Raw genomic sequence first — 10053 nt, 5'->3', positions numbered from 1 at the left:
CTGGTTGTGCGGGGGGGAGTGTCAACCGTGGCCAGTGCAAGCTCCATCTTGTCCTTTAGAACGCGACCTCTAGGAATCAGCCGGAGCGTCCGCGCCCTGGTTCGACTCGAGGCAGGTTTGTGGTCGCTTCCCTCTCCTCGCACCCACCTTTAGTTACGCTCTCACCGCGCACAGAGGGCAGCACACTGAGCGCGACACACACACACACACACACACACACACACACACACACACACACACACAGCGGGGGCGGGGGGCGGGATACTGGGCCGCCGGGAAACGGAAGACTAAGACTGATCGCGGAGAGTGGGGGGTCCAAACACAGGTGCTCGCAGACACCCCGATTTTCCCACACGTGTTACCCACACTCCTGAACTTGGGACGTGCCCTTCCCAGAGACGGAAACAAACTCTAGCAAGGTGTCTGGGAGCAGAGAGAGGATGCGGGTGTTTAGGATGAGTGAGACATGCACCTCCGGTACCGGATGCGGCGAAAATTCGCTCGATTGCGGGTGGAGAATCCGGAGTCCGGGGTCAGCCCGCGCGGCGCCGCTCGGTGCTCCGCAGAAGGTGCGCTCACCTTCCTGGCTCGGAGGACCCGCTCTCCTGGTCGCCGGAGAGCTCAGGGCTGGGTCGCGGACACAGGCGGACATTAGGCTGAGTCCAGCGCCTGCAGGAAACTCCAGGTTCCTCCTGAATCTTCCTGAGGGGCGGCGCGGGCTAGAGGGTCCCCGCGTTTCCCCAGCGCAAGGCTGCGTCCCGCTCCCGCCCGTGCCGACCCCAGTAGGGCTCTGCCATGGCTCCACTCACCGGCTCCCGCCACCTGGGTTTCGCTCCCGGACCTCGGCCTCCCGAGCCTCCCGATTCGCCCGCAGCTTCCCTCCGGAGCGCAGGGACCCCGGGCGGCGCCGGGAGCCGGGTGGGAGGCCAGCTGGGGAACAGCGGGCCAGAGCGACCGGGCCCCCGGGCGCTGGAGGAGGGCGCCCCCTCTCCTCGGGGCCGTGTCAATGCTTTGCACTTGGGGCCGGCGTGCGGCTGCGGGTCCTTCCCCAAAGCCCTGGGACCCTGGCGTCCCCAGCCGCGGGCCCTTTCGGCGGGTCAGGTCGGCCCTCGGCGCTTTCCAGTCCCCGCGCAGGGAGCCGCGGGCGCGGGCGGCGGGGTGGGGGCCGGGGCCGGGGGAGGGGTCTTGGGGCCCGTCGGCCCGTCATTGGTTAATATTTTATTCTGTTGACATGTTTTCTTACTGCTGAGGCTTCCGACACCTTCTCCCCGGCCCCCCCCCCCAGCCAGAGCTTGGCCTGAGCTGTCAAAACCCCGCCCCCGGAGACCCACAATTGGTCCAAAAAGCGTAAAATCAGCAATCAAGGGGGGCCTGGTTCGTTAGCGCAGGGGATCCGAGCAGGGCAGGACATGTGAGATAGTCACAGTTTTCCAGAGATCACGACAAGATCTAACCAGTCGCGCGTGGTCCCCGGCGCCGGAGCGGGCCAGCCCAGCCCAGCCCAGCCGGGCGCAGAGCCCCCTGCCGCCCCCGCGTCCAGAGCCCCGCGCCTCTGGCGGAGCGCGGGACCGGGAGCCGGGAGGAGCTTCGGCCGCGCCCGCCGCCCAGGTCGTCCGTCCTCTGCGCGCGCCGCCGCCCGGGCCGGGGGTCCGAGCCGCGCGCCCCCGGCCCCGGCCCCCGGGCGCCTGGGCCGGATGTCCCGATGAGAGAGCCGGCGCTGGCGGCCAGCGCCATGGCTTACCACCCGTTCCACGCGCCACGGCCCGCCGACTTCCCCATGTCCGCCTTCCTGGCGGCGGCGCAGCCTTCCTTCTTCCCGGCGCTCGCGCTGCCGCCCGGAGCGCTGGCCAAGCCGCTGCCCGACCCCGGGCTGGCGGGGGCGGCGGCCGCAGCCGCGGCGGCAGCGGCAGCGGCTGAGGCGGGGCTGCACGTCTCGGCACTCGGCCCGCACCCGCCCGCCGCGCATCTGCGCTCGCTCAAGAGCCTGGAGCCGGAGGACGAGGTGGAGGACGACCCCAAGGTGACGCTGGAGGCCAAGGAGCTGTGGGACCAGTTCCACAAGCTGGGCACGGAGATGGTCATCACCAAGTCCGGGAGGTAGGGCGGCGGGCGGCGGGCGGCGGGCGGCGGGCGGGCGGGCTGGGGTCAGGACGGCACCGACCAGCGCCGCGCCCGCCGCTCTCGGCTCCCGGCTTCGGCCCCGGCGCCACGCTTCGCGCCCACAGACAACCAAGTTGACTTTTTTCGTTTGGCATCCGAGCGAATTTTTTAAAAAACGAAAACATCAAAATCCCCCGACTGAAATAAAACAAAAACATGCTCCTAAAGAATTGCCGCAGCCATTCGGAGTCTCAAAGCCGGGAGACCCCGCGGCTCGGCCCTGGCGCGTCTCCTCGGCCCCGCGGTCTGGCTCTTCTGCCAGCGGGTCCGTCTCTGCGAGCACCGGAGAGAGGCAGCGCCTCCCGGCCTCTGTGCTCCGACCCTGGAGCCCAGCCTGGCACCCGCGCCCCGCCAGCCCCAGGCCGGCCGCTCGCTTCCCGGTAGCGAGCCCCGGGTCGGCCGAGCCCGCGGCCTGACCCGGCCGGCAGTCGTGTCCGCCGCCGCGGAACTGGTAGCTTAGGACACATCCGCCGCCCCAGGCCTCAAAGCCAGAAGAAAGCCACAGTCCCCAACCCTTCCGCCCGTCGACTCGGCCACCGCGAATCCGGGCCTCAGGCTCACCCTGTTCCCCCGAACTCCAGGGTCAGGGTCCCTGATCAGGAGCTGTAACCCTGTTCCCAGAACAAACACCCTCCGAATTTATTTCTGGGAGCTTCAGTCCCAAGTGGGTATTTCCCCTGAACGAATTTCGGGGAGATTCAGGAGAAGCGAGTGTATTTCTAAAGGGCCTAGATTTCTTTCCTGGGCATCGGCTTTCACCTCAGGTCAGGGAGAATGACGGTCCCCAAATCTGAGCACAGGCCCGAGGGGAGGCCTTATAGGAGAGGGCCTGACAGGCAGAAATGGGATCTCCGGGGAGCAACAACCGCACGTGGGGTCTCCCTGGCAGGGATAAGAGGGCAGAGCAGCAGATGCCAGGGAAACACGGATGGGCAACTTCCTGGCCGTGGGGCGCGATGCAGGGGAGACATAAAGGTGGAGAGGGGTCCTGCGACGTAGAAGAGCCCCGTCCCAATAGCGTCTCCTCCCTTTCCTCCCTCCCAGGCGAATGTTCCCCCCTTTCAAGGTGCGAGTCAGCGGCCTGGACAAGAAGGCCAAGTACATCCTGCTGATGGACATTGTGGCCGCTGATGATTGCCGCTATAAGTTCCATAACTCGCGCTGGATGGTGGCGGGCAAGGCCGACCCCGAGATGCCCAAACGCATGTACATCCACCCAGACAGCCCGGCCACGGGGGAGCAGTGGATGGCCAAACCCGTGGCCTTCCACAAGTTGAAGCTGACTAACAACATCTCCGACAAGCACGGCTTTGTGAGTGTCTGCAGCGGTGGGGATGATACTGCGCACCCAGCCCTGCAGCTGGGTGGGAGAGCGAGGGGGCAGGATTTCCCAGCCAGGGAGCACTGGCCAGATCCCCACAGTGCCCCTGCCCGGGTCACTGCCCTATGGCCTACACAGGCTGGGCCCGGGCCCCGAGGGCTCAGCAAGCCTGGGGAATGGCAGAGCAGCAGCCTCGAAGCTCCAGGAAGCTCACAATTTCCATTCCGGTCAGGCTTCCGAGGGTCCCTCCTAGGGTCAAGCGGGAGGCAGGTGCGGCAGAACCAGGTCAGGCAGCGCAGTCGCTGGGAGGTCACCCTACTCCTGGATTCTAGGTACTGAGCTTGGAAGACTTGCCCATGACCTCAACTTGTTCCTCACTCTTCCCAAGATCCATGTCCCTAGCCCTTCCCCAAGACTAGAGGATTTAAAAGTTAAAGCAACCTCCCCAGAGCCTCCCTGAGACTTTTCCCTCCTCTCACAGGCAGATGCCCAACCAGGAGGAGAGGGTTTGGGGGTTCTCTCCGTTTCTGCTTGATCCGAGGCCCCAGCGAATTAGATCGGGGGAGATTTCCATGGGGCAAAAGGGACTACACCTTCTGATGTAGCGCAGTCGATGAGCACGCGGGAAGGTCCGAATCCTCTCTCCGTAGGCTACTGGGGGCTTGGCAATGTGACCAGGAAGAGAGGTGAAGAGTGGAGTTGCAGGGGTTTTATTATTTGTTTTATTTCTGTTTTCAACTGGGGGGAAATTTTTTTAATGGAGAGAGAAAGAGATAGGAGCTCTGTGAAAGAAAAGTGAGAGGGGAAAAAAGAAAGAAAAAGAAATATAGAAGAGGAAAAAAAGACAGGAGGAAATGGGAGGTAGGGAGAGAACCAAGAGAGAGAGACCCAGAGATGGAGAGGAGGGTCCCCAGAGAGTAGAAAAGCTCAAGCCAAGGGCTGGGGGCTGTGGCTAACCCGCGCCGCCCCCCGTCCCCCGCAGACCATCCTGAACTCCATGCACAAGTACCAGCCGCGCTTCCACATCGTGCGAGCCAACGACATCCTGAAGCTGCCATATAGCACCTTCCGCACCTACGTGTTCCCCGAGACCGACTTCATCGCGGTCACTGCCTACCAGAACGACAAGGTACACTCGGCGGGCGGGGGGCCCAGCCCCCGCCCCCGCCCCCCGCAGCACCGTGCAGGCTCCAACCCTCCCTTCACACCCACCCTCAGCCCCCCGGACCCACTCTGCTCGCTCCCGGCCCGCTGCTGGGCACCAAGTCTCGCATCCGTAAGCGCGGCACCCACGGAAACCCCCCAGGTCCCCTCCCAAGCCCACGACACGTACACACACGCTCCCTTGGGGCGTGCGAACAGCTGGGCGCTCGTTCGGGTGGAGATGTTTACTTAGCAATTAGCAGAGACTCGGGGCCCGCGCTGACATTTTTACATTTTATTCGTTTATTTCTTGGCTCAGGGATGAGAGTTTAAATGAAAAGAGGGCCCCCGAGGCAATCTGCCCAGGTTCAACCGACACTAGAAACCCGGGGCCCAGTTTTTACTCTCCCGGGGAGCCAGAGGTTGGGACAGGTGACACAGTCCCCCAAAGCACCCCAGGCTACTGCTCTGGGTCAGGCCAGGCCTCGGACCCCTTGGGAGGAACTTAGAAAATTTTCCTTCATCTTGAAGGGCTTTTTCTGCTTGCTCCGTTTCTACACCCTCCTTCTAGTGGGGCAAAGCATCACCCCCACTAGGCCTGTGTCCATGGGCACCGTTGTCGAGTGAACGAGTGTACGAGTGTCCCTTCCGGTGCTTCTGTCTTTGTGAACGAGTGCGTTTGCCTGGCTGTGCGTGCACCGTTTGGGGCGCCTTGGAGACGGCTGGAGGCGTGTGAGTTCGCTTGGTTCTGTGTTCTGCCTGCGTTTCCGTTCGTGCGCGCAGGCGGGTGAGTGTGATGACTTGTCTTCGGTGAACCTCCGGACTTGCGGTGCGCCGCTGCCTCCGTGCGCGCCTGCCCAGGTGCGGAGTCGTGTAGCTCGCGTGACCTCGTGGGCCTGTGTGCATGCTTGGGCCGATTCCTACTCTGCACACAGCTCTGGGCCTGTGTGTGCGTGTTGAGCGATTATATCTCAAATAAAGTTTTTGGAGGAGGAGAGAACGTGTCGCGAGTCTCTCCCACCAACCTCACCTCGGGGTGTCCCATCCCAGGAGGGCGTGTACCAAGTGGACACTTCCCAGGTCTCGCCTCTGCGGCCGGTAGCCACTGACCTCGGGGTGCCCCCCCCCCCGGCCGGGCTGGAAGAGCCACGGCCTGACCTAACGCCGTCCCCTCGGTCCCCGCAGATCACTCAGCTGAAGATCGACAACAACCCGTTTGCCAAGGGCTTCCGGGATACCGGGAACGGCCGGCGGGAGAAAAGGTGAGGGGCGGGCGGGACAGCCCTGCGGCGGGTGCCCGGGGAAGCAGGAAGCAGGAGGGGGTCCCCGCTGACCCGCCCCGCCACCTCGCTCATCCCCAGGAAGCAGCTGACGCTGCCGTCCCTGCGCTTGTACGAGGAACACTGCAAGCCGGAGCGCGACGGCGCCGAGTCGGATGCCTCGTCTTGTGACCCTCCCCCCGCACGGGAACCACCGCCCTCCCCGGGCGCAGCGCCCAGTCCCCTGCGCCTGCACCGGGCCCGAGGTGAGCGTCGGGTGGTCGACCGGGGTTGGAGAGACGGGGTAGGGGAGGGTCTCCTCTTAAGAACCTGGGGGGAAGCGTCAGCGATTTGTCTGGGATGGGGCCTCCAGCCCGAGACTCCCTCGTAGCCAGAAGATCCGGCTGGACTCTGAGCTGGGCCCCTTGCGCGCTGTGTGACTCTATGGCAGAGTAAGGTTTCCTCTGCAAGGCTCTATTTCTTCCACTGTAAATATGGGGTTTTGGATTAGGTGACCTGCAGCTGCCCTTTTGCACGACTCTAGAAGCTCCTCTGACTCGGCCTCCCAAGAACAGCCCTTTCCCAGTCTCCCCGACCCGGCCCAGACACCCGGAGAGGACCTCGCGTCTGTCCCCGCCCGGGCCCCTGTAACCCGGCGCGCCCTCTCTCCCTGCAGCCGAGGAGAAGTCGTGCGCCGCGGACAGTGACCCAGAGTCCGAGCGGCTGAGCGAGGAACGCTCCCGGGCGGCGACAGGCCGCAGCCCGGCTCCGGACAGCGCCAGCCCCCCTCGCTTGAGCGAACCCGACCGCGCCCGGGAGCGGCGCAGTCCGGAGAGGGGCAAGGAGCCGGCCGAGAGCGGCGGGGACGGCCCGTTCGGCCTGCGGGGCCTGGAGAAGGAGCGCGCCGAAGCCCGGCGGAAGGACGAGGGGCGCAAGGAGGCGGGCGAGGGCAAAGAGCCGGGCCTGGCGCCGCTGGTGGTACAGACAGACAGTGCGTCCCCCCTGGGCGCCGGACACCTGCCCGGCCTGGCCTTCTCCAGCCACCTGCACGGGCAGCAGTTCTTTGGGCCGCTGGGGGCTGGCCAGCCGCTCTTCCTACACCCAGGACAGTTCGCCGTGGGACCCGGCGCCTTCTCTGCCATGGGCATGGGTCATTTGCTGGCCTCGGTGGCAGGCGGCGGCGGCAATGGTGGAGGCGGCGGGCCCGGGACCGCCGCGGGGCTGGACGCAGGCGGGCTGGGTCCCGCGGCCAGCGCAGCAAGTTCCGCCGCGCCCTTCCCGTTCCACCTCTCCCAGCACATGCTTGCATCTCAGGTAAGGCCTGGGATGTGCGACAGCACAAAGGAGGGTGGAGGAGCGATCTGGGCAGCTGAGGCGGGCAGAGGGCTTTAGGGGTACCACAGGCGCACAGAGCTTCCAGCAGGCAAGAACTCCGGCCAGGGGAGACCTGGGGGACGCTCTCCATGACACTTAGGTTCTGAGAGACAACAACTGCAGGTTCGGGGTCTGGCCAAGGTGCTGCTTTTGGATCCCAAGTGACCTTGGCCTTCTCTGGTGGTGTTTCCTTTCCTATGATACCAGGGAGGGGAGAGGTACCCATCAAGACACTTCAGACTGTTGGAATGGGGCTGCCAATGGCTTTTGTGAAGTCCACTCTCCTGGCCTCAGGACATTTTTCTTGGGAATAACAACCCTTGGCCCACTGTCAGTCCTGAAAAGCTAGCATGGCTGGACAAAGGGAGGAGAAATTTTTGCATTATTTTCTGGACAATTGGCCACCAAAATGACCCATTTCTCAGATGTCTCTGGCCCTTTTCAGATCCACTAGAAATCTGCCTTGGCAGAGGACAGAACTGGCTAGAGTCCCCCAACACCCTCAGGCCACACTTAGGGAAGTGGGGTTCAGTTCCCCAGGCCCTGGTTGAAATTTTGAGCTCCCAGGAGAGAGTTTATGAAGATGTGGCCAGCGGCACAGTAAGGAGATCCAACAGGGAAAGCGGCCTCTTTGGTTGCTTGGGTGGAATATTCCCTGTGGAAAGATTTGGAATCTCTTCATTCGTTTTCTTCCCTCTGAGGTTTCTGGCAAATTGAACCCTTGAGATCTTATCTCAAGGGAAGGAAAATAGGAGTTCAGGTCTGAGAAAGTTCCTTTGGTTCAGAAGAGAATATTTTTAAAATTGGGGGGAGGTTGTAAAATGCATTTTAAACTGAGCTCAGTGTCAGGGTGTGTGGAGCGATAGAGGCACTAGCCTCATGTATCTGGGGCTCTGGGCTGGAGAGGAATCCTCCAGAGAATGGAGGTCAGGGCTTGGAGGTTTAATCTACCCTTGATTCTGTGTGTATGTGAATGCCTCCTCCTAGACAAACTGGTGATGGTCGTGGGCATCATAGAGGTCACAGGAAGTCAGGGCTTCTAGACACAGCCTGGTCAACAGGTGCAAAGGTACTCTCAACAGGTGAGAGTACCCAGCATCAGTTGATATAGCTGCTGGTGCTTAACTTCCCCAGCCCAGTGCAGCCCCTCCCAGCCATCAGGTAGAGCCAAATCCCAGAAGATCTAAAGCCTCCTTCCTTTTTCCTGACCTGAGATGACAGGTCGGAAATGTCCAATGGAGCTTGACCCCCTCAGGAAGGGTATTTTCTCACTCCTGACTAAGCTGCTTCTTTTCATCTCCCTGCTTGAGCCAGGCAGCACCATCAGCCCCCTGCCTTCCTCCCCATACCTACACTCTCCGGGGAATGAGCCATTATCTCAAAGGTCAGATCATCCGAAAGTCAGCCTCATGAACTCAGGTGGCATTTGTCCAGGGGTTCCTGGCTGCTGTGCTCTACACAGGCAAAGATTTTGCATTCCTTCCTTAGCTGCTGCTGAGGGGCTGCCAGGAGTTCTTTGTAGAACATTCAGGCCAGTTTATGAGCTGGTTGGCACCTGTGCCCTTGTCCTAGTCCAGGCAGGAGTCACCACCCCCGTGCCCTCCCCCCCAGCGGGTGAGTGGCGGGAGACTTTACAAAGCTCTTCCCCCAGCCTGTACTGCTTTAGCCATTTTGAGCAGATGGGATTTGGGAGAAGACAATGTTCTAAATGAACAGAACCTCCCAAGACAGCCCAAGCTGTCTGCTTGCCGCCTGGCCTTGTGCCTGCCCTGCTTCCTACCTCTAGGCCTTTGCCCATGCTAGTCCAGCCACCTGGAATGTCCTTTCACTTACCCCTGCTATAATAGCCAGCACAGGGCTCAGTGGTACCAGGCCTTTTCATCATAATCTGAAGTAACCTCCCTCTCTACCTGGGTTTGGCTGTAGGCACACTGGCTCCTGCCTACCTGTGTCACTTGTGGTTATGGTTATGTGAGTTCTGGTTTTATAGCCCTAAAACAGTGGGGCAAGGATTCCTGGTTGTAGATCACCCACAGCACCCAGCCCACCCTCAGAAATGCTTCAGGCAGCATGTCTAACCCTTGTCTTGTTCTGTTTCTTCCAGGGAATCCCAATGCCCACTTTCGGAGGCCTCTTCCCCTATCCCTACACCTACATGGCAGCAGCTGCCGCAGCTGCCTCAGCTTTGCCGGCCACCAGTGCTGCCGCCGCCGCTGCTGCTGCCGCCGCGGGCTCCCTCTCCCGGAGCCCCTTCCTGGGCAGTGCCCGGCCCCGCCTGCGCTTCAGCCCCTATCAGATCCCAGTCACCATCCCGCCTAGCACTGGCCTCCTCACCACCGGTCTGGTGGCCGAGGGCTCCAAGGCTGCGGGTGGCAACAGCCGGGAGCCCAGTCCCCTGCCCGAGCTGGCTCTCCGCAAAGTGGGGGCCCCATCCCGTGGTGCCCTGTCGCCCAGCGGCTCAGCCAAGGAGGTGGCCAGTGAACTGCAGAGCATCCAGAGACTGGTGAGTGGGCTGGAGAGCCAGCGAGCCCTCTCCCCCAGCCGGGAGTCACCCAAGTGAGGGGGCTGCCCAGCTGCTCCACTGCCACGCAGGCCTCCCGGGCTGCCTGCCCCTGATGCTTGGGATGTGTACAGCACAGAGTGGGTATTTATTTAAATAAAGGAGCAAAGTGGGCTGCAGCAGCCAGAATAGAGCCTCGTCTGGCAAGCTGGGGCCTGGGACACTTCCCTGGGCCTCAACAAGGAATCAGGCTGCCAGTAACAGTCACTTTGGAGCCACTGGACTCGGTCCAGATC

The 10053-nt window shown here is 62.3% G+C and overlaps 1 protein-coding gene across 1 annotated transcript; it reads left to right on the top strand.

The window, feature by feature from the left end:
* The first annotated feature begins 1702 nt into the window (after positions 1-1702).
* TBX2 (T-box transcription factor 2) lies at positions 1703-9817 on the top strand. The gene is made up of 7 exons (XM_063112574.1): positions 1703-2097; positions 3205-3472; positions 4464-4610; positions 5810-5886; positions 5986-6149; positions 6560-7197; positions 9362-9817. Exons 1-7 carry the CDS (start codon positions 1703-1705, stop codon positions 9815-9817), a joined length of 2145 nt encoding a protein of 714 aa, XP_062968644.1.
* The last annotated feature ends 236 nt before the right edge of the window (positions 9818-10053 follow it).

Source organism: Cynocephalus volans, chromosome 10, assembly GCF_027409185.1.
Source record: "Cynocephalus volans isolate mCynVol1 chromosome 10, mCynVol1.pri, whole genome shotgun sequence".
Classification (NCBI taxonomy): Eukaryota; Metazoa; Chordata; class Mammalia; order Dermoptera; family Cynocephalidae; genus Cynocephalus; species Cynocephalus volans.
The sequence above is the reverse complement of the archived record's forward strand: the minus strand, read 5'-3'. Positions and strand labels throughout refer to the sequence as shown.